This window comes from Macaca thibetana, chromosome 14 (assembly GCF_024542745.1).
Source record: "Macaca thibetana thibetana isolate TM-01 chromosome 14, ASM2454274v1, whole genome shotgun sequence".
Taxonomy (NCBI): domain Eukaryota; kingdom Metazoa; phylum Chordata; class Mammalia; order Primates; family Cercopithecidae; genus Macaca; species Macaca thibetana.
Genome location: NC_065591.1, coordinates 15,918,499 through 15,942,837, shown reverse-complemented (window position 1 = coordinate 15,942,837; position 24,339 = coordinate 15,918,499). Strand labels below are relative to the sequence as shown.

At 50.6% G+C, this 24,339-nt stretch overlaps 3 protein-coding genes across 3 annotated transcripts in view; 2 read left to right on the top strand and 1 right to left on the bottom strand.

Annotated features, from left to right (window-relative positions):
• Positions 1-9,230, top strand: part of P2RX3 (purinergic receptor P2X 3) — a 34,176-nt gene extending 24,946 nt beyond the window's left edge. Inside the window, exons 9-12 of the mRNA XM_050758548.1 lie at positions 4,849-4,942; positions 5,212-5,277; positions 6,195-6,272; positions 6,717-9,230. Coding sequence (XP_050614505.1) covers positions 4,849-4,942; positions 5,212-5,277; positions 6,195-6,272; positions 6,717-6,830 — 352 coding nt within the window. The 3' untranslated portion in view covers positions 6,831-9,230. The remainder of the gene's footprint in view (positions 1-4,848; positions 4,943-5,211; positions 5,278-6,194; positions 6,273-6,716) is intronic.
• SERPING1 (serpin family G member 1) overlaps positions 1-24,339 on the top strand; it is a 437,682-nt gene that overhangs the window by 177,416 nt on the left and 235,927 nt on the right. The window lies entirely within an intron of this gene.
• Positions 14,227-18,880, bottom strand: PRG3 (proteoglycan 3, pro eosinophil major basic protein 2). The gene is made up of 6 exons (XM_050758648.1): positions 18,844-18,880; positions 18,378-18,511; positions 17,271-17,584; positions 16,150-16,281; positions 15,192-15,303; positions 14,227-14,366 (listed from the first exon to the last, which is right to left on the bottom strand). The coding sequence occupies exons 2-6, from the start codon at positions 18,436-18,438 to the stop codon at positions 14,308-14,310; spliced, it is 678 nt and encodes a 225-aa protein (XP_050614605.1). The 5' UTR covers positions 18,439-18,511; positions 18,844-18,880; the 3' UTR covers positions 14,227-14,307.

Below are 24,339 nucleotides of genomic sequence, written 5' to 3'. Positions count from 1 at the left end.
AAGGGACTGTGCCCTCTGTCTAATCCCGAGTAACTCCCCAACTTCAGCTCTTTCTTTGTCCCTTGGCAAATTACATCTCTTGCCCATGAAATTCTGGGAGTTTGTAACAGTCAGGGTTAGTATTGCTAGTTGTTATAACAAACAAACCCCTCATTTCAGTGACTTAATGTGAAGGTTGATTTCTTGCCTATGGCACAGTGCACTGTGGGCCAGTGGGGGTAGGGAGCTCCGTGCAGTCATTCAGGGCTCTAGGTTCCTACCATCTTGACTCAGCCTCTCTAGAGTCTCAGAGTCCTCTCCTGACTCCTGAGCAACTGGCCGTCCGGTGAGGAAAGGGAAGACGTAGAAGGTACACTGCTCTAAACCACCTCAGTCCAGAGGGAACAGACCTCACTGCCATTCACATTTCACTGGCAAAAACTAGTCATGGGGCCGCAGCTCAATGCAGGGGACTGGGAAATGTGGTCTAATCATCTGCAAAGAGAGGAGATAACCAGATCCTGGTGACCAATGAGCCGTCTCTGCCCCAGGGGTGGGCAGATTCTGTGATCCCCATCAGCCACAGAAGAGTGCAGAAGCTGGGACTCCTGGGTTACCCCTCCCGTCTGCAGCCTGGGCCCACACTCCCTGAGCTCTGTTCCTCCTCCCTCCACCCGGGATGAGAACCAGTCCCTGCCAACCCTCCTCAGAGGGTGGGTGGTTGGTGAGATAATGATCTTACCATGCTTATTGCCTCTTGGAAGGCAGGTGCTGGAGAAAAACCAAGTCGGCTTTGATTTTTCTCCCTGTTCCCTTCACATTCCTTCCCAGGATAAATTTAGCCAGCCCTCACTTTGAACGGCAGTGCCCAGGATACGACTTTTTGTTCTCCAAGTTGATGTCACTGTCAGAGCCGTTTTCATGGTTGCAGCTTTTGGCCAGCAGTGAAGATTTCAGGATCGCAGGCCCAGCCTCTGCCCTAGCTAAACATCTGTGACCTACCCTCTCGCCCCTGCCCACTTCCCATGGGCATGAGAAGCCAAATCTCTGAGACAAGGGCCTTGAATTCTCCAGTGATGTGAGACAGAACACAGTATTTAGAAGGCTTTGAGATCTCGCACAAGAGCTGCGTTATCCTTAACAGCCTCCAAGAGCTCAGAGGCAGGACGGCTCAAGGGACATGAGCATGAACTTTGGAGGCATCAGTATGGATTAGAATCCCAGCTCTGGCAAGTTACCTTCTCACCTGTTTCCTCATCTGTACGATGGGTCAACAACAGTGTAGTCTTCATGAGATTAGGGGAGATGCTTATATTAAGGAACCACCTATATTGCTGGTGCTCTAAAAACAGTGGGCATGGAGACAGTGATGGTCTGTACTTACCTTCAGAACAATCTGAAAGCCACAGTAAGGACTTCCTGGAGCCTTCTGCCCATTCCAGATAATTCTTTTGCAAACTTCTTTAAAATATCCTGAGAGTCCTCCTTGAAGAATTTATGTTCTTAGACCCTGTCGTCTTTGTGGAAATGACGTCCTCTCTTGTGTCCATCCTATTATTCTCCTTTTGCCGCACCTTGAATTCGTTCTGTTTTGCCTTGGTTGTGAAGCTATCTTCCTCCACCACCTAGACTTGAACTTAGCATCATTTTAAAGCTGGTTTAGCCCCTCCCCTCTTTCCCTGACCTCTAAGCCCTCTTCCAGCTAAGTGGTTGTACTTCTTTCTGCTGCCTTCTCAGGGTCACTCTCATTCTTACTCTGGGTCTTACTCTTTCTTGGGATCCTCTTGCCTCCCCTGCCTCTCCCTCAGCTGCACAGCCCAAAAGGAAACACCTTCCCAGGTCAGGCTCCCCTGGAAACCATTTTTTCACTGAGTCGTTCTCAGCCTTACTGGAGCAACAGGTGCATCACTCAGGCACACCAGCTCTGCTCACGCCCACGCACAGGCAGAGAGAAAATGTGTCACCCATTCTCCTGTGCTCCCTCCTGACCCAGATAAAGCTCTCTAGGACTGAACTTGCTCCTCTGTAAAGGGGAGTGGTCAGGGTAGGTGTCCTGAGGGGAAACAGTGGGTGGCCTCACAGGGGTGATTGAATAAAGAGACTGTACACAAAGGTGCATTCGAGGTAAAGGGAGGGGAACTAACCAGGCCAGTGAAGGGCCTCTGTGCTGGCAATGAGGCCAAGCTGCTACCACCTAAGCTGGCGGGAGCGAGGAGAGGAGCAATTCCCAGAACCTGAAAAAATGCCCAGGCTGCCCAGCCACCTCAGTGCCCTGGTCTTTCTTTTTCCCTGCCCTCTGATCTCCTGTCAGTGCCTTCCATTGGCTGAACCCACCTGGAAATGGAGGCCAAAGCAGTCTTTGCAGACCAGGCTCTCAGGGCCCGGAACTGGGCACAGAAGGGACAGAGAATGGGTGTGGAGGAGCAGACAGAGTCTCCAACACAAGAATCTCAATGATGTCCGCATTTACCCTGTCTCACCAACAGACCTTCTAGTGGGGCATGAGCACACCTGTGCTTATAGACATGGAAACAGACACCCTGAAGGCTAAGGAACCCCAGAGGCACATTAACAAGTGGTGGAGCCAGGATTTAGATTCATTTCTGCCTGATTCCAGAGCGCCCCACTGCCAGATGGCAGCCAGAGCAGATAGCGGCAGGCGTTTACCTTCCCCATCACAAGTTATCTTCCTCCCATGCCTGTAATCCCGCCATGATTGATTCACTTGGGTTGAGCATTTCCTTCTCTGTTGTACAGATTCAAATGCAAATATCCCTGTCAGGAGCATCACGTCAATCACTGAACACTTTCGGGGAATCAGTTTCTCAGACCCCTGGTGGGAGAGGCCTGGGAATCTGTGGGGACTGGAGACACTGAGAGGGAACAATGTCGACCCCACAAGGCTAAGGAGCTTCTGGGCCCTTTCGTTCCCTTGATTTCACGTAATCCTCACCACTTTCCAAGGTTACTGGCATCAGAAACCCATTTTACAGCTGTGGGACAGTAGCCCAAAGAGATGACACTTTCCTAATGTGAGAGTTTGGCCCGTGATGGGCAGAGCCACACAGCAGAAAGTGCACTGGCTTTAGAAGCCAAAGACTGAGGCGATTTGAATCCCAAATCCAGCACTTCACTAACTGCGAAACTACAGGCAAATCTCCTCCCTACCATAGGCATCTGCAAAATGGGGGTCTGAACACTCACCTCTGTGTGGTGAACACTAACCCCTGTTTGTGGTGAGAATGAAATGGGATCATTTTCCGAAGTCCCCAGCACAGTTCATGGCACCCGGAAGCCAAGGCAGAGAGGTGCAGGGGTCAAAGTCTTGGACTTGGGCAAATCTAGTGCTGAGCTCACCAGCTGGTGAACTCAGCACCAGCTCTGGGTGACCCCAGACAAGTCACCTCACCCCCTCAGAGCCTCGTTTGAAAAACAGAGCAATCACATGCCTATCTATAATCATCCGCTTTCCGTTGCTTCTAACGAAATATCTGAATCTGGGTAATTTATAAAGAAAAGGAATTTATTTCTTCATGTATAGAGGCTGAGAAGTCCAAGGCTGTGGAGCCAGCCGCATCTGGTGAGTCTTCCTACTGGTGGGGACTGCAGTCTCGGGCGCAGGTTGTCACGTGGAGCAGAGCTGAGTGTACTAATGTGATAGCTCAGATCTCTCTTCCTCTTCTTACACACCCACCAGTTCCCCTCCCGTGATAGCGCATTAATCCATTAATCCATGAATGGATTAATCCATCCACGAGGGCAAAGCCCACAGGGTCCAATCGCCTCTTAAAGGCCCCACCTGTCAATACTGCCACGTTGGGGATTAAGTTTCAACGTGAGTTTTGGATGAGAACATTCAAACCATAGCACTGTCCCAAAGGTTTGTTGCAAGGGTGAAATGAGACAAGGAGTCTGAAAGCGCCTTTTAAAACTGCTCTATAAATGTTAACAATAACAATGGCCAACATCAGCGAGTGTTTCCTGAGCGCTTACTGTGTTCCGCGCACTGTCTACACCCCTGACGTGTGTGGTTTCACTCAGTTCTCATGGCAGCCTTATGAAGCAGGACTTTTGTGTATTATTCCCACCTGCAAATGAGGAAATTGAGTCTCAGAGATGTTAAGTAACTGGCCCAACGTTGCACAGTCAGTAAGCGGCAGAGCCAGGCTTTGAGCCCAAATAAGCAGAGTGAGCTGGGCTCTGGGAGACCCAGACAAATGGAACTGAAGAAGCTTGGAGTCTAGCAGTGGCTCAAACTTTCTAACACATCAGAATCACTGATGGAAATTATTTAAAAGGCAAGTTCTGGCCGGGCATGGTGGCTCAGCCTGTAATCCCAGCACAGGCCGAGGCAGGTGGATCATTGGAGGTCAGGAGTTCAAGACCAGACTGGCCAACACGGTGAAACCCCATCTCTACTAAAAATACAATAATTAGCCAGGGATGGTGGCACGTGCCTGTAATCCCAGCTACTCGGGAAGCTGAGGCAGGAGAATCGCTTAAACCCAGAAGGCAGAGGTTTCAGTGAGCTGAGATCGCACCACCGCACTGCAGCCTGGGCGACAGAGTGAGACTCTGTCTCAAAAATATAAAAATAAATAAAAGGCAAGTTCTTGGGCTGCACCCACAGAGATGCTGATTCTGTGGGTTCAGGGTGGAGCTCGGGAATCTGCTTTTATAAGAAGCCCCCAAGATGATGCTTGTGCGAGGGGTCAGCTAACCACACAGGGAGGGGCGTGGCAGGTGTCTCAGAAACCGTCGGTAAGGGTTGCTCAGTGAGCGAAGACACAGGGCTCTGGAGGACCCAGAAGGTTCAGGCGGGAGAGAAAGGAGCCCACAGAGGGACCCATCTCTGCCTCTGACCTCCAGGTTTGCCAAGTACTACAAAATGGAGAACGGCAGTGAGTACCGCACCCTCCTGAAGGCTTTCGGCATCCGCTTCGACGTGCTGGTGTACGGGAATGTGAGTCCATGGGCCAGGCAGATGGGGTGGACAGGGGAGGCAGCCCAGACCACCTCTCGGGTTCTGAAGAAGCTCCTCTGGGGGGCAGGGATCCGCTGCTGGCCAGCTTTGACACCCTCAGCGGGTCACTCTCCCATCGATTCACCTGTGCCGTGAAGGGGAGGGACCTACTGATCCATGAAGAACCCTTCTGGCTCCACGTGCAGCCTCAGGCCTCACCCCCCTCCCGTGGGCCCTCTGCCCACTCGCCTTGGTCTTTGTGCACACAGGCTGGCAAGTTCAACATCATCCCCACCATCATCAGCTCTGTGGCGGCCTTTACTTCTGTGGGAGTGGTGAGTTCAGCCCCTCCAGGCTCTGATGGGCCAGCCAGAGTGGGGCCCAGACTGGCACCAGCAGGCAGGGGAGTGACGGGGGCAGCTCTGCCTCTGCCTGGAATGTAAAGTCCCCACCCCCCGCACTGGCCAGGTGCTTCAGTCTCCTTGGCCACCACCCTGCTGCGTCGGCACTGGCTGGAACGTCTCCAGTCATGGAGAGCTCATTACCTCCGGAAGCAGCCTTCCCGTTTTCAGGAGGCTCCACCTGTTACAGAGTTCCTGTTTCTCACCGTGTAGCTGGGGGAGGAGGCTCTGGGTTTCTGCAGACCTGGGATGCCTTAATGAGGAACAGAGCCCACGTGGCAGGGTGGGCACATAGCCTGCCTTCAGGGACTTCCACCCTTCCACCCCACGCAGTCCTCTCTCTGTGCAGCTGTGGTCTGGGTCACCCCCTAGGAGCTGGGAAGGCATCCCTGAAACATCCTGCAAAGTCCCTGGGCATTTTTCTAAGAGGGAACATCAGTCAGGCCTCCCTGGAGGACTGGTCCCCACCCTGGCCTTCATTCTGCAGATGTGCTAGCTCGGATCTCTCTTCCTCTTCTTATGAAGCCACCAGCTCCCCTCCCATGAGAGCCCATTGATCCATGAATCCATGAACGGATTAATCCATCCATGACGGCAGAGCCCACAGGGTCCGATCGCCTCTTAAAGGCCCCACCTGTCAATACTGCCACATTGGGGATTAAGTTTCAGCATGAGTTTGGATGAGGATGTTCAAACCATAGCACTATCCCAAAAGTGTGCTGCAAGGGTGAAATGTCCTGCCCACCGTTTAGGCAGCTTGGGGGTGCTGCCCGAGCCCACCACTTCCTGCCACCCTGATCCCAGCCACCCCAGGGCATCCCTTGGAGCCCGCCCTGCCTCTCCTCCTCCAGGGGACTGTTCTCTGTGACATCATCCTGCTCAACTTCCTCAAGGGGGCCGATCAATACAAGGCCAAGAAGTTTGAGGAGGTGAGTTGGGGGAGGGACACCCTTGGATGAAAGGGAGAGGGGGCAGGGCAGGTGGGGCAGGGACTCTCAGTGGCTCCCCTTCTGAGGCCTTCTGAAGGGGAGTTCACCAGGCCTCGATGAATATTTGGGGTCCAGACAAGGGAAGACTTGGCCAAGACTGGGCTCTGCAGAGAATCTTAGGGGTTCTGTGGGTCATCTCTGTCAAGGTCCCCACCCTGTCACCTCCCCTCTCCATTTCTGGGGCAGGACTAGGGGAGGCCATGGGATGAATGGGGGCTCTGTTTGCCCTTGGGGTACATAGGAGGGGCCTTGGGATCACACAGACATCCTGGCTCCCCTCATGACCGGGTCATGGGCACCCACTGCTGAGTCTGGCAAATGGGGTCACATGGGAGGACATTGCCCGTAGTCAGAACTCAGCAACACCAGTTCTTCTGCCTGCAGGTGAATGAGACTACGCTGAAAATCGCCGCTTTGACCAACCCAGTGTACCCCAGCGACCAGACCACGGCGGAGAAGCAGTCCACTGACTCGGGGGCCTTCTCCATAGGCCACTAGGCCTCTGTCCAGGGACCCACACTCACAAAGGCTCCAGGCCTCCCCACAGGGGACCCTGCCTGAGCAAGGGGGCATGGGAGGGAAGAGGGGCTCTCATTGCTGCTGCTCACTCCATGAGCACAGCTGGGACCCGGGTGTCTGGGCCTCCCACTGCTCCAGCGGACAGGCAGTGCCCCCTGCTGAGACCCCAATCTCACCTTCACTCCTTGCCTGACCCCATCTGCTTCCTAGGACCTCTGGGGCAGGAGCACCTGAGCCGTCCCTTTCCCAAAGAGTAGAGATGATGATGTAGAACAGATGGCCACAAGGGCCTACCAGGTGCCAGGCACTTTCACACACGTTATCTCATTTAATCCTTAGAGTAATCCTATGAGGTACATACTAGTTTCCCTTGTTTTGAAGATGAACCAGGGCTCAGAGAGACTGAGTCATTTGCCCCAGGCCAGACAGTCAGGATGGGAGAGAGCTGGGATGTGAACCTCCATCTGACTAACTCCATCACCTACACCCCATGAGAGAAGAATGAACTCCCGGGGGCCTCAGCCCTGCTGCTTCAGCCACCTCTGCCCTGACCATGACTCGGTTAGTAAAGAGTAAGCCCCATGCCTTTCCCAGCAACAAAGGCTGCATTTCAGGGAGACTGGTTAGACAGTGGTGAGGGACCCCGTCTCTGACTTGGGTGGGTCCCAGATTTAGAAGGAAACCGAAGGCATGGGCTGTCGGTGAATTTTTCCTTATCACACGCCACAGCTCTCTCTCCAAACCAGGGAAGGGGTCATTCTTGTTCTTCTCCGGGACCCCGCACCCACACACATCTGGCCCCTCACTCTGGGGATTTGATTCCCAGGCCTGGGGTCCTGTCGTAGGCTGGGACCCTGTTCCAGGAGCTCAGCAGTCCTCATTTACAGCATCGGTGAAAAGGCTCCAGTGAGGCCTGGTGCCTTGTGAGCTACTCAGCTGGGTCGGCCAGGCCTGTCCCCATAGGGTCTTAATAAGGCGTCCCGTTTTCTAAGGTTAGAAGCTAAAGGGGCCTTAGAAACCATCTTATCTAACCCTCTTGCTTACAGATGAGGAAACTGAGGCCAGAAAGGGAAAATGACTGGTTCAGTGCCACAGTTCATGGCCAAAAAGGAACCCACATGTCCTGCCCTTCAGGGAAGGAGGCAAGAACAGGAAGCTGGGTCCATTGACCCAGACATCCTCTATCCCCTTTTCTGGCCTCTCTTACAGTGAGAGGCCCAGAAATTGTCCCAGGGCAGGGCTCTGGGGCAAACCTAGGTTTTGTAAATCCTAAGCATATACAATTTGGGGGCATCTCTTTAGAAAGAATACAAAATTAGGTGTTAGAAGGGGCTCATGCTAGTGAATGAGCCTAAAGAATGTTTTGATAGCTTCACGATAAATCTGCATCTGGCAGTCAGAGTAGGCATGATCATGAGGTCTTAGCAGCACCAGCTCAACTGTAGATGGAGGGCGGCCCCTCAACACAAGGCACAGGAAGTGGGGAAGGGGACAGCTTCAGGAGTAGTTCAGGAGGCTCAAACGGTGGGTACTTGCAAAGGCCTTGCCCAATGACCCCCCACCCCAGGGGGAGAAGGGGTAAGAAGACTGTCTCCACATAAGGCTCAGCACGACTTCCCTCACTCTGCCCTAACCCATAGCCTCATGCCCAGGATGGTAGGGCATATCTCCCCAGGGTCAGCCTTGGGAATTGGGCAGTGCCTGGAGATCTGACCAGGCTATGCTTCTCCAGCAGAGACATCAGTGAAGCCAGGACTACATTCTCCACCTGGGAGTCCCCAGGCATTCCTGGGGAATCCAGTTCTTGGGAGGCTGGGGTCATGGGGATGCTCTCTAATGGGGAGATGGAGACAGTGGTGTCCTGAAGGGACCCTTCCCCCAACCCCTCCCCTTTACCCAGATGGAGGTGGTCCTCCTGCAGGTGCCTCAGCCCCTCTGGAGCCGGCCAGCAAGTGTGTGAGCCTGAGGTTGTCCTCCCCATATCTGAACTAAGTTACCACTTCTGTGTGCTAGATGTAGGGTTAATATCAGTTGTGATAAAAACAGCTACCTTGTCTCTGTTGCATTATGGTTTACTCAGCACAATCACCAACATAATCACATGGATCCTCACACCAACCCTGGTGAGTCTGCTATGGTTTGTTATTAATCCTGTTTGATAGAAAAAGAAATTTAAAGTACATGGAAATGAGATCTGGAACCCATGCCCATTCCTAACACTAAATTGCCTCTTTAATCATTCAGCATAAAAGCCAACATTGATTACTTACCATTGGCAGGCAATGGACCAAATGAGTGACAGGGATTGTCTAAGTCACCCCCCACTTTACAGAAGAAGAAACTGATGCATACTAAAATAAAGAAACTGAAATAGGAGAACTGGGATTTGAACCTAGAACTGTATGACTCTAGAGTCTGAGATCCTGACTTCTATGCTCTATCTGTCTGGGGAAAATCCAGAAACTTGTTAGTACCTTTTTTTTCTATGTGTGCTCATGCAGGTAATACAGGTTTTGCTGCAGTAACAAGTAAAATCGCAAGGTTTAATACAGCAAAGTAGGTCAGACAGCCCCCTCCATCTGGTAGCTGTGCCATCTCAGACACATGGACTCCCAGGTCACTGTTGCAGGGAAAGTGAAAACTGGAGGATCACAGGGGATAATCCGAAGACCAGGCCTGGAGTGGGTTTACTTCATCTCCAGCCACTTTTTATTGGCAGGATTCAGCAGCGTGCTGCAGAGCCCAGCTTTACTGCAAGGATACTGGGAAAGTCCTAGTTCTCTTGGGTTTCTAGGAAGAGAAAATAGTGAGCACAGCCCTGGCTCTGCTTCGTTATCTCCATTTTAATAGCTTCTCTTCTCCCCCTCCCACCCCACTCCCACCATTTCCACTGATAGTTCCACACATCCTTTCCTTCTGTGTTCCTTCTCACAAAATCTTGTTCTCAGCAAGCTGCCAATCAGCCTTCCAGGTGTATGAATAGATAACATTCTGGGGAATTTCTTCTCTCAAGAGTATTTCCTTTTTAATCAGGGGTTATTCAAGACTGGAAGGCCTTAATCAGCCAAAGGAATGAAAATATAAGAGTTGACGTTGAGGCCTAATGCTAGATCATGCTGAAGATTTGAGGGACATCTTGTCTACCCTGGCCTGCCTCAAGTAAGCTTCAGTCTGGAGGGGTCTAAGCCCCTTTTCTTTCCCCTCCCTACCTCTACCCCTGATTTTGACTGGCAGGATGTTGGGCTACTGGATTTGGCTAAAGTCCATTCTCCATCAGGGAGATAAGTAGAGGTTGATATAAGGGGCTTGGCATTCAGCTGAAATACCAGTCTCCAGACCACATGCACAGAACTTCCTTTATCGCCTGTCCTTCCCACTCCCACAGACAGACGACACTGTTCTAGAAGCATAGCATCAAAAATGGGCTTATTTTAAAGCATGACTCTCCAATAGGAAAAAATAAAATAAAAGAATGGGCTTATTCATATAAAAAAAGAAAAGCTCAGTATCACTGAGCATTAGAGAAATGTAAATCAAAACTACAATGAGATACCATCTCACCAGTCAGAATGGCTATTACTAAAAAGTCAAAAAATAACAGATGCTGGTGAGGTTGTGGAGAAAGGGGAACACGTACTCCCTCGGTGGGGGTGTAAATTAGTTCAGCCATTGTGGAAAGCAGCATGGCGATTCCTCAAAGAGCTAAGAGCAGAACTACCACTGGACCCAGCAATCCCATTACTGGGTATATCCCCGGAGGAACATAAATAATTGTACCATGAAGACACAGGCATGAGAATGTTTACTGCAGCATTATTCACAATAGCAAAGACATGGAATCAGCCTAAATGCCCATCAATGACACATTGGAAAAAGACAGTGTGGTGCATATACACCATGGAATCGATGCAGTCATAAAAAGAACGAGATCATGTCTTTTTTGGGAACATGGGTGGCGCTAAAGACCATTATCCTTAACAAACTAAAGCAGGAACAGAAAACCAAATACCTCATGTTTTCACTTATAAGTAGGAACTAAAGGATAAGAACTCATGAACACAAAGAAAGGAACAACAAACACTAGGGTCTCCTTGAGGGTGGAGGGTAGGAGGAGGGGGAAGAGCAGAAAAATATTGGGTAGGCCGGGCGCGGTGGCTCACGCCTGTAATCTCAGCACTTTGGGAAGCCGAGGCAGGTGGATCACGAGGTCAGGAGATAGAGACCATCCTGGCTGATACAATGAAACCCCGTCTCTACTAAACATACAAAAAATTAGCCCGGTGTGGTGGCGGGCGCCTGTAGTCCCAGCTACTTGGGAGGCTGAGGCAGGAGAATAGTGTGAACCCAGGAGGCAGAGCTTGCAGTGAGCCGAGATTGTGCCACTGCACTTCAGCCTGGGCAACAGAACAAGACTCCGTCTCAAAAAAAAAAAAAAAAATTGGGTAGTAGGCTTAGTACCTGGGTGATGAAATAATCTGAACAGCAAACAAACCGCCGTGACATGAGTTTACCTATGTAACAAACCTGCACAAGTACCCATGAACCTCAAATAAAGTTAAAAAAAAAAAAAAAAAAAAAGAATGGACTATTGTAGTGTGTAGTGCGCAGACCTGTGTGGGGCCCTACTCCCAGGTAGCTCCCCTTCCATGCCCTTGGGGAGAAGGACCACCTGATATGCTGTGATTAGGAGCTGCCTGACCCAATTTCCATCCATGGAAGTTGGACAGACCCCTCTACTGAGGACAGGCCTTTTCATGTAGAGACAGTCCCTGGGGCCCAGCATGGGTAAAGTCCCTAGCAATGCCAGTACCCATTCTCCTGTTGCCAGAGGCCTGCCCATGTTTAAGGGCCTCATCTCTGTGCTCTCTCCATCACCCAGTTTCCCCAGGGCTCTCTGATCCTGTCCCCTCAACTTTAGCACCCTTAGAAACACAGCACATCCAGGAAAACTTCTTTTCGCTCCTGAAACCACATCCCATCAGATGCTGGTACAGATATACACATACACACAAACATAGTCCGGTATGCAGGTATGCTCAGACACACACTGAGACATATGCCCACCCACGTACATACCAGTCAAAGACACAGAGGAAGACACATACACATACACAGAGAGATTCAGGAACATAAGGCTGCAAAGCTTTGCAGACGTATGCACTCACAGGTGTACGCAGACAGACATATCCATAAATACACAGAGATATGTAAATATATGCACAGTCAACATGCAAATTCATACTGACTCACAGATTTATGCACATTTACATATATAAATTCACACATATACAGGTATACACGTACACAAACACTGACTCATGTACACACCATATACGCACACATGTACATGTGCACACACAGAAATACTTCTGTATTCTCCCTGGGCCCCATGTAGAAATACACGCCCATGAAGTCTCTCTCTCCTCTCTGCCTCCACCCCCCACAATCCAGGGCTCTCTACCCTCTTGATACCCAGTCTCAGATGTGAGCTTCCTGCTTCATCAACTCTACATCCTTCCTGGAGCCCGGTACCTCATCTGTGACAAAGTTAAGAGCAACAACAATAATCTCTCTCAATGTCCCCAGGGTCTGAGAAAGTGGGTGATGGAGAGACACAGAGGCCTGGGGCTGCCGAACTGGGAATGGGAACTACCAGACACCCTGGCTTTGCGCCCAGGGCCCTGCTGGGGAGAAGCCGCTCCCTCCTAAGGATGTGGCCCCTCTGCAGAGGTAGGCCAGGAGGAAGGAAGGGGAGGACCATCACCCTCCTGGCAATGGATGGGGAACGTGCCTCAGAGGAGGCTGGGGACTCACAGAGGTGGCTAGGAATGGAATTGGGGGCCATTACCAGAAGCCAGAAAGGCACAGGGCCTGAGGAGCAGTCTGCCCCAAGACAAGACTGCTTTCTCCCCACCTCCTCGTGGTGTTCCCTAGGTGGGACCTCAATGTTCTACACCAACTCTTGAATCAGCTCCATGGCCTTTATTTTGGAAAGCCATCCATCCCAACCTGCACCCCATACTGAATCCAAACAAAGCAAGAGGACCAGAAAAGCACCCCACACCAACTGAGCTCCCATCCCCCACCTCCCCAATCCTTACCCATACTCCCAACCCCTCAACTCACCTCCACCCCCCACACCCCCATCCCTCCCATTTCCCCCATCCACCCCACATCCCTACTCCCATCCCCCCACCTCCCCCCCCACCCCTACTCCCATTTCCCCCACCTCCACCACACCCATCCCTATTCCCATCCCCCCACCTCCCACCCCCACCCCTACTCCCATTTCCCCCACCTCCACCACACCCATCCCTACTCCCATCCCCCACCTCCCACCCCCACCCCTACTTCCAACCTCTCACCTCCACCACACCCATCCCTACTCCCATCCCTCCACCTCCCACTCCCACCCCTACTCCCAACCCCTCACCTCCACCACACCCATCCCTACTCCCATCCCTCCACCTTCCACTCCCACCCCAACCCCCATCCCCCCACCTCCCACCTCCACCCCTACTCCCAATTCCCCACCTCCCACCCCCCCTACTTCCATAACCCAATTTCCCCCACCTCCACTCCCACCCCCCCACACCCCCACCCTACCCCTATACCCCCACCCACACCCATCCCACTCCATCCCCCCCCTCCCACCATCTCCACTACCATCTCCACTACTCTACTCCCACCCCCACACCCCCAATCCCTACCCCTACTCCCAACCCCTCACCTCTACCACACCCATCCCTACTCCTATCCCCCCACCTCCCACCCCCACACTTACTCCCAACCCCTCACCTCCACTACACCCATCCCTATTCCCATCCCTCCACCTCCCACCTCTACCCCTACTCCCAATTCCCCACCTCCCACCCCTACTTCCATCCCCCCACCTCCCCACTCCCATTCCTACTACCATCTCCACATCTCTACTACCTCTACTCCCACCCCCACACCCCCAATCCCTACCCCTACTCCCAACCCCTCACCTCTACCACACCCATCCCTACTCCCATCCCCCCACCTCCCACCCCCACACTTACTCCCAACCCCTCACCTCCACCACACCCATCCCTACGCACATTCTCCCATCTCCTACCTCCACCCCTACCCCATCGCCCCACCTCCCCACTCCCACCCCTACTCCCATCTCTACCACCTCTACTCCCACCACCCACACCCCTGCCCCAATCCCCCCATCCCTACCCCATGCCCAAGGAGGCCTTCGGGACCGCGCCACCCCGGGTCCCGCTCCGCCTCCCAGCACAGCCGCCAGGCCCATCGGTCACTTTCCCGAAAGAGTGAATGCTTCCAGGATTTTCCTGAACTGGGGTAATCCCCCAAAGTGAGCAATAAAGAAACGAGAGTCAGGAAATGCTGTGAGAAGTCTGGATTTATGAGCAGGAGTGGTTGGGGGGCGGGAGGAGGCTGCTGGCAGGATCTCAGTGCCGCTGACTTAGACGGAGCAGACGAAGGGCAGTTGCTTGTTGCATTTAGCTCGTCGCCAGTAACCTCCTAGCAGCAGAGAGCACAGTGAAGTCAACCGCCCCGCGGGGTCTGGCCTGGGCTTCATCTCCTTCCCTCCTCAGGGGCCCCCTATGTCCCCATCAATGGCCATCGTCATCTGCCAGCTGTGTGCTTGCCCCACATCCCTACTGGCTCACATTTGCTGAACTCTTACTGCGAGCTAGGCTGTGTGCTAAATGCATTAGACGGACTTAGGTGGACTATTGCATTTAATCCTTACCACGACTCCAAGAGGTGGGTGCTGCCATTATCTCCATTTCACAGATAAGGAAACCGGGGGCTTAGTGGAGATAAACAATGTGCCTGTATCTCAGTCAGCAAGTGGCTGCGCTGAGATGTGAACTGCAGGGTCTTTCTCCAGCACATATGGTCTTAGCCACTATACTAAAGTCCGTCACATCCGGCACCCATGCTGCCGCCCACATCTGCTGTTGGAGGCAGGCATCTTGTCTCTCAGCCATCCCTAATTTCCCCATCCTTCCTTTTCTCTCATCCACACCTTATATCCACTTCTGCCACTCTCATTGGTCACATCTGTTGTTGGAATCTATTGCCCTCATATCGAAGGAGGCAAAGAATTTTCCCACACACACACCTTCCAGCCCACCCCCCACCCCCTCTCCGGAACTCCTATCACCTGGTTTTGCTTTGAGGATTCCCTATGTCTCAGCCCTCCTCACACACAGGACTTTGATTTTTAAGTCAGCAGGAGGGTCTGAGTCTGGGGAGGTGTGTTCAGGCAGCTCAAAGGGGTAGTATTAAGAATTCCACTTTACTACCCCTTCTCCCTGCCCTGGTGCCCTTCCCCCTCACCTTTGGTGCATAGGGCCACACAGCACCCACGCCCATTCCCAGGTTGCCCTGAGGACCAGTATGCAAAATTCCAGTGGCTCCCATCAGTCCAGCAAAACCGCTTCCACAGGAACTAGAGAAGCGACAGGCTAGGTCAGAGGGCAGAGGTTCAGATCCAGGACCTCACAGAATACCCCCTGTTGACTTCTCTCACTGCCTACCCGGCCAGGAGCCAGACACCCTAGAGACCCACTCCTAAGAGTTTCCAGGCAGTGACAAGAAGAGCAACCATCTCTGTCAGCCATCACACAGAGCAGGCTTCTCAAACTTTACTGTGTGTACATTATCTCCTGGGGATCTTGTTAAAATGTAGGTTCTGATTCGAGAGGTCTGCAGTGGGATCCAAGATTCTACAGTTCTAACAAGTTCCCAGGTGATGGTGGCACTGCTGATCTATGGACCATACTTTGAGTACCAAATATAATGTCACTTCTTCACCCACAATTCCAGAACCACCCTGAGAGAAGAAGGTCCCCATTTCGGGGATTAAAAAAAAAAAAAAAAAAACAAGGCTCTGAGAAACTTATTTAGCTAGCTTTCTAAGTGACTAAGCTGGGTGGGCCTGGACTCTGTCTCGTGACTCCAGTGGTATGCTGGTAAATGTTTATACCAGCTCTTGGGGTGGGTGGAAGGATGGGGAGTAGAAAGGAGCCCTGATGTGTAGCAATTGCCAATTTCCTGTGTGTAAATACTCCCACCATGGCTGATGTCAAGCTGCAAGCATGTAGTCACTGAGCATGGAGTTGGGAAGAGATGTGCACCATCAGTTCTCCTGAGCCAGTACACGCCAGCTCCAGAACATCATTGCCTGCCACATTAAGGACACTTTAGCTGCTGGCCTGAAGCTTGGCACCATCAGGTGCTACTTTAACACAATCAGAAAGAACTTACTGCACCCGAGAGTTCGCCCCTGACTTACCCAGCCCTTGAGGATGCCTCCAATCCAGACCTGGGCCTGGTTGGTTGTGCTAGCATAACGCTGAATGCGATAGTTGAAGTTGAAGTTGTGGATGGAGAGAAGGTTGCCTCCGTAGCATTTGCTGCAGACGTTCTGCAGACAGAAACAAAGTAGAGAATTTCCTCTTATTTATTTCAAGTTTCTGAGTCTCCAGGCAAGAGCCCAGCATCCCTTTTCAGGTTAAAAATAAACCTACTTGGGCCGGGCGCGGTGGCTCAAGCCTGTAAACCCAGCACTTCGGGAGGCCGAGATGGGCGGATCACGAGGTCAGGAGATCGAGACCATCCTGGCTAACACGGTGAAACCCCGTCTCTACTAAAAAATACAAAAAACTAGCCGGGCACGGTGGCGGGCGCCTGTAGTCCCAGCTACTCAGGAGGCTGAGGCAGGAGAATGGCGTAAACCCGGGAGGCGGAGCTTGCAGTGAGCTGAGATCCGGCCACTGCACTCCAGCCTGGGCGACAGAGCGAGACTCCGTCTCAAAAAAAATAAAAAATAAAAAAATAATAATAAGAATAAAATAAACCTACTCGCCTCCCTTAATCCTATCTTTTGCTCTTTAATTAGCTGTCAGGACAATCCTGCAGGAAATAATAATACTCATAATAATTATAACTACCTTTTATTGAGAGTTTATTATGACCCAGTGACTATTCCAAACACTTTTCATGTATTATCTCATATAATACTCACCACAACGCTAAGAAGTTGGTGCTATATATCTTCATTTTACAAAGGAAGGTGCTCTGAAAGGCAAAGCAACTTGCCCAGGTAACACAGCCAATAAAAGGCAGAACCAGAATTTAACACAGGTGTTTCTAACACTGAAGCCTTTTGTTTAAATCAGTGGTTCTCCACCAGACCAACAATATCATCATCACCTGGGGATTTGTTGTAAATGCAAATTCTCAGGCTCCACCCCAGCCCTCCTAAATCAGAAGTTGTGCGAGTGAGGCCCATAAATCTGTTTTAACAATACCTCCAGGTGACTCTGATGCACTAGCCTAAATGAATAGGGAACAGAAGACTGAATGTACTCTCTTCTCCCCCAGGTCCTCCGCAGTAGCCTCCCTACTACTTACCTGAGCATTTGCAAACGTTGTAGGAGTCCGCACCAATAGGTAGTGGCAGGCCTTGCACCTTGGACTTCCCTGCACTTCAACTATATCTTCTTCCCTGGGACACTGAAAGTCCTTGTCTAAGGCAGCTGGGTCCGACTCCATGGCTTCCTCATCCTCAAAGGCGTCTTGACAGGCAGAAGCCTTGACCTCCTCTCCCTCTGCCTGAGTCACCTCCTCGGTCAGAGCCAAGTCTCTCTCCTGCTCCCTTGAACTAGCTAGATCTTGGCCTAGGTCTGCCTCTGTCTCTAGGCTCTCCAGATGGGGGACATCATTCTCTGGGAAAAAGAGGTAACCTGCCATTAGGTCAAGAGCTTCTTTGTTCCAGCACCGTGGACAGCTCCAGCAACTTCCCTCGAGCTTTCCTAGGAACTCCACCTGTAGCCAAGCCTGGAAGATTTCCTTGGTGTTAGGTAAGGAGAGATCTCTCAGGTCACACCCACAAATGGACAAGAACCTGACTCCTGGCCGACACCATGAGTGCATGTTTTGAAGGTGGGAGAAAGCACGTGTGAGAAGCCCAGAGCAGTCACCAGCCCTTCATCTTAACAGGTGGGTGGTTTTTCCTTTTGAAAGTACAGGTTACAGTTGGCCAGGCACGGTGGCTCAAGCCTGTAATCCTAGCACTTTGGGAGGCCAAGGTGGGCGAATCATGAGGTTAGGAGTTCAAGAGCAGCCTGGCAAATATGGTGAAACCCCGTCTACTAAAAATACAAAAATTAGCCGGGTGTGGTGGCATGTGCCTGTAGTCCCAGTTACTCGGGAGGCTGAGGCAGAAGAATTGCTTGAACCCGGGAGGCGGAGGTTGCAGTGAGCCGAGATCGTGCCATTGCTCTCTAGCCTGGGCAACAGAGTGAGACTCATTCTCAAAACAAAAAACAAAAAAACAAAAAAGAAAGTTCCAGGTTACAGTTCTGAGTCCAGGTGATATCTTACCGGAGATGAGCTGTATCGGCTAAAGAGGGAAGGCTGTGGTCCTGACCTCATGAGTGCAAATAAAAGCTGGGGGAGGGGAGTGTAGGAAAAAGGAAAAAAGAGAAAGACGGATGAAGAGGGAAGGGAGAGACTTACCCAGATGAAGAGCAGAAACTGTTCCCAGCAGAAGAACGGGCAGGAACAGGAGGCGTTGCATATCTACTGTCTTTTAGTGAGGACGCTACTCCACCTTCCTTCTGCGGGCTGTCTTTGTGTATCTAGTGTAGCCCCTGGCACATAGTATAGAGGGAATGTTTGTTTAATTGTTTGATTAAAGAGCAAACTCGATTGCTTTCTCTTCTTGCCATGAACAGACGCTGAGCTGGAGAGTCTAGAAAAGGAATAGTGGGAGGGATAACTCAGGTACAAAAGTTCGTTCGTCTTCCAGTCTCCGTTGCTGCTCTCCAGTATCACCTTCAGCCCAGACTCCTGCCCCGGCGGGGACAGGTCTGCTTAGCCATGATGTTCCTAAGGACAGGCCTCCTACATGTTTGCCCTATGAGGTGCTTCTTCTTCCCAGGGCCTACGTTGGTCCTGCCTGGGCAGCCGGAAGAGAACTCACCTTCCAAGAGTCTGACACCTCCACTCTCAGTGCCTCTGCCTTCGGGGCCCAGAAGCAGCCTTTATACTGGGTTTCTGGGGAAGTGGGAAGAGGCCAGAATGATTGCTCTAGGTCAGCGTTGGGGACAAAGGAGCTGATAACGAAGTTTGCTCAGTTATCTCAACCCTGTGCCCTGCTCTCTGCTGGGACTGCAGGGACCTGCCTCCTGGGGCCTACTGCCATGTGTGGGTGCCCCATACCCTGGTTTGCTTCAGGAGGCCCTGGATGTTATGTCCATTGTCCAGGCATAATTATTATTTATGCCCCCTAAAGCGCCCCAGTCTGAACAACGCACCTTAACTCCAGGAGTAGCTTCCTGTTTGTGGAGATCCCAGGGAGCTTGTGGGAGACAATGAGGGGAAGCAGTAAGAGGGGAAGGGGAGGCTCAGTGCTCCCAAGCTCTCACCCATCCTAGGGGTGTTGTGGGCAACACACCCCTCACCCTCATCTCCACCTCGTCTCCACCAGGCATGTATGACCACCCCTACTTCACAGAGGCAAAATGTGAGATTCAGAGAAAGAGAGAAGGCAACTTGCAAAGGTTCCGTGGGAAGTAGAAGAACTGGAATTTCTAAGTCTTTTTGACTCCAAAACCTTCTCTCTCTTTCTTTCTTCTCTCTCTCTCTTTTCTCTCCCTTCCTCTTTCTCACTCTTCTTTCTCATCTTTTTTTTTTTTTTTTCTTTTTGAGATGGAGTCTTGCTCTGTCACCCAGGCTGGAGTGCAATGGCGCGATCTTGGCTCACTGCAACCTCTGCCTCCCGGGTTCAAGCGATTCTCCTGCCTCAGCCTCCCGAGTAGCTGGGATTACAGGCGCCCACCACCACACCTGGCTAATTTTTGTATTTTTAGTAGAGATGGGGTTTCACTATGTTGGCCAGGCTGGTCTCGAACTCCTGACCTCGTGATCCACCCACTTCGGTCTCCCAAAGTGCTGGGATTACAGGCACGAGCCACTGCGCCTGTCTGCCTCTTTTTTTTTTTTTTTTTTTTTTTTTTTTTGAGAGACAAAATCTTGCTCTGTCACCCAGGCTGGAGTGAAGTGCTGCGATGATAGCTCACTGTAACCCTGAATTCCTGGGCTCAAGTAATCCTCCTGCCTCAGCCTCCTGAGTCGCTGGGATTACAAGCATGAGCTTTCTCATCTTTAATGTGTGAAAAATCTACATCCCTTCTTCTGTGCTGTGGATCTAGATCAAGGTTCCTCAACCTTTGTGTTATTAATGTGTGAGGTCAAATAACTCTTTGTTGTGGGGGACTGTCCTGGGCGTTGTAGGAAGTTTAATGGCCCCTCTGGTCTCTACCCACCAGATATCAGTAGCACCTCTCCCCACCCCCGCAGATGATCAAAAACGTCTCCACATGTTTCCAAATGTCCTCTGGGGAGAAAAATGGCCCCAGCTGAGGATCTCTGATCTAGAATATGCCACCTTGTCCAACCTTAAGGCATAGCTTCAGGGCTGGCAAGAGGCAGCATGAAAAGCTCCACGCGGAGTCTCTCCAGCATTCTGTAGATCATCCTCTCCACCCAACCCTCCCCTCCTCACCTCCCATCTCCCACCAGCCTTGTGTCACCCCAAGGTCTGGACTAGAATCAGGCAGGGGAGGTGCTCAACTCAGGGACACTAAGAAATTAAGGGGATACTAAGAAATTCACTATTCGAGATAAATGAAATAGTGAAATAGAAATGAAATATTTCTTATAAATTGAAATTAATGCAAAACAAAACATCAAAATTTTAACTGACCAAGCTCTAACCAAATTTGCTGCATGTTAAAGAGAGGCCAGCATGTCTCAAACCTTGAATTTGCCAGATATCTCTGCCAAGAGCTCGTGGACTTGTCAGGGTGAACTCAGAGGCATCCTTGTGGTATGCTTCTCAGAACATGAGTATGCCTGGCACATGAGTGGAGGGTGACCCTTGTCAATTAGAAAGTGCAGATTTGTAGGGCCGAGCACGGTGGCTCATGCCTGTAATCCCAGCACATTGGGAGGCCTGGGCGGATGGATCACCTGAGGTCAGGTGTTTGAGACCAGCCTGCTCAACATGGTGAAACCCCATCTCCACTAAAAATACAAAAATTAGCCAGGCATGGTGGCAGGTGCCAATAATCCCAGTTACTCAGGAGACTGACGTGGAAGAATCGCTTGAACCCAGGAGGCAGAGGTTGCTGTGAGCCGAGATCATGCCACTGCACTCCAGCCTGGGTGACAGAGTGAGACTCTGTCTCAAAAAAAATAAAATAAAATAAAATAGGTACAGGTTTATTCTCCATATTCCACCCCAGCCCTCCAGGGCTCAGGGAGCAGGGACAGGCAGCCCAGAGGGTAAGAAGACCTAAATTCCTTCCCCTCCTCTGCTCTCCCAAGGTGACCCACAAATGGAGAAGTAACTGAGAGGCCACTTCTGAGTCTGATTGCAGAGTAACGGCCTTGATCACTATCTCCTTAGCCCAACGGACCAAACCCTCCACTTATCTACTTGACTGTAGGAGGATGGGCCAGGTCCAGGACCTAAAAACCTGGTTGCTGAATTCCAAGCTTGAGACCTCCCTAGTGGTGGAGGGTAGAAGCATAGACCCCCATTTGCCATTATTCTTCCTCATCCATTGACCCAGGTCAGGGGTACCATTTCACTTGGTGATTGGGATGACTAATAAGGTTGGCTGCTCTCAGGAACCAATGCCACCTTAAGCCTCACACTCACTCATTGTTTCTTTTTTCTTTTCTTTTCTTTTCTTTCTTTCTTTCTTTCTTTCTTTCTTTCTTTCTTTCTTTCTTTCTTTCTTTCTTTTTTTTTTTTTTTCTTTTTTTCATTTTTTTTTTTTTTTTTTCTGAGACAGTCTTGGCTCTGTTACCTAGGCTGGAGTGCAATGGCATGATCTCGGCTCACTACAACATCCGCTTCCCAGGTTCAAGCGATTCTCCCGCCTCAGCCTCTCGAGTAGCTGGGACCACAGGCACCCGCCATCATGCCTGGATAATTTTTTTTATTTTTGTAGAGATGGAGTTTCACTATGTTGGCCAGGCTGGTCTTGAACTCCTGACCTTAGGTGATCTACCCGCCTTTGGCCTCCCAAAGTGCTGGGATTACAGGCGGGAGCCACCACACCCGGCCTCGTTGTTTCATTTCACAGATGGATAAATGGCATCTCAGAGATTTTAAACAAGTTGCCCAAGGTCACACAGTAAGTAGAGACAGGCCTGAACCATAGGCTCCCAGCTCCTTATACACCCACTAGCTGTGTTTCTCTAGCCTCCTCCCATCAACCTCCCTCCTGAACAGACCATTCCCTCTTTCATGTCAACCCTGTTTTCATTGTATATAAACCCTTGGCAAAGATATTCCAATGACCTCAGTGACCTTTTCTGTCTGATTTAAAACAAGAAAAAACTTTTTTGAAGGTCTTCCATGGACCAGACACTATGCTTCATTAAGGTTTTTACATCTGTTACTTAACAACCGCTTAATCCTTAAAAGTCATCCTACAAATTGGGCATTGCCATCTCTAGTCTATATATGTACTACAAAAACTCAGAGAAGTCAAATGACTTATCCAAGTTTGCACAACTAGTAACAAATGATGCATCAGATCCTAGCCTGTCTGACTCCCAAATCTTTGCTTTTTTTGACACACCCAGATGTGTTACTTCCAGATGATCTGGCCAATGATGCTAACATTGTTTTCAGCATCCGTGGAACCCCAAGCCTCTGGCTTAATGTTTGCATTTATGTTCATAGGGGTTTCAAACTCTGCCTCTTGTTCCAAGATTCAGTCCATCCCCTCATTATTCAGAGGGTAGGCCTTGCCATCTTGAGAGGCAGCGTAGGATGATGTATAATGAAATCACAAGTTCCAGGGTCAGCCCCTCTCTGCCTCAGCTTTCTCATCTGTAAACTAAGGCTAATGACAAGATTTGCCTCCTGTGAGATCAGCTTAAGCAAAGCTCTCAGAAATACGTCTGGCACATGGGTTGAGTGAGGGTGCCCCTTGTCAATGAAAACGCAATGAGTGTACTGTTGATTGAACCCCTACTCTGTGCTCTGCACTGTGTAAGGAACTCCATGGATTCAATGATAAAGAATCATTGATAAACTGTTTCACAGAGCTTAGTTAGTATCTTACAGGAGAGGAAAATGCACACACAAACCCATATTTTGCAATATTAGCCCAGTCCCTTTATTTCATGATTTTTACTTTTTAAGAAAAAAAAATCTATTTATTTCTTTTGAGATGGAGTTTCGCTCTTATTGCCCAGGCTAGAGTGCAATGGCACGATCTCGGCTCACTGCAACCTTCGCCTCCCAGGTTCAAGCGATCAAGTGATTCTCCTGCCTCAGCCTCCCGAGTAGCTGGGATTACAGGCATGCGCCACCACGCCTGGCTAATTTTTTTGTATTTTTAGTAGAGACGCGGTTTCTCCATGTTGGTCAGGCAGGTCTCAAACTCCTGACCTCAGGTGATCTGCTCATCTCGCCCTCCCAAAGTGCTGGGATTACAGGCATCAGCCACCGTGCCTAGCCAAGAAAAAAATTTTTTTTTTTTTAGACGGAATCTCGCTCTGTCGCCCAGGCGGGAGTGCAGTGGCGCAATCTCGGCTCACTGCAAGCTCCGCCTCCCGGGTTCACGCCATTCTCCTGCCTCAGCCTCCCAAGTAGCTGGGACTACAGACGCCCGCCACCTCGCCCAGCTAGTTTTTTTTGTTTTTGTTTTTGTTTTGTTTTGTTTTGTATTTTTTAGTAGAGACGGGGTTTCACCGTGTTAGCCAGGATGGTCTCGATCTCCTGACCTCGTGATCCGCCCCTCTCGGCCTCCCAAAGTGCTGGGATTACAGGCTTGAACCACCGCGCCCGGCCCAAGAAAAATTTTTTAATGAATGTACACTGTGCTCCTATAAAGCACACTGTAGAGTGGACTGCTCGGAGAGTCTTTGCGGTGAACACACCAATGTGAACATGCCTAGGTCGAGATACAGAATGTGACTAGGAGCCCTGCAGCCTCCTTCATGCCACTTCTTGATATTACTCCCCCAAAGAAGATCTCTGTGGACTGGAAGTCAAACTTCTGTCAAAGCACACACCCATAGCAGCAGAGATTTATGAGGAACCAGACAAAGCTCACCTACCATTTAGCACAAAACCTGATACCTAGTCAATGCTTAATAAATGGGAAATATTATTACCCTTTGTTGTTAATATTGAAATAAGGGAAGCAATGCCTTCCCACACTAGAATATGAAGTCCAATAGGGCGAGGAGTGAAAATTCCACCTCAGTTGCATCCTCACAGCACTCATCACAGGGCTGAACCCATAGTCCACCATCTTTGAAATCAACAGATTCTCGTAGAGCAATAGTTGAAATGGACCTGAGTTTGATTTCTTTCTCAACTTACTGTGTGACCTTAGACAAGTAGCATCCCTTCTCTGTGCCACACTCCAAAAAAAATAGAGTTCTT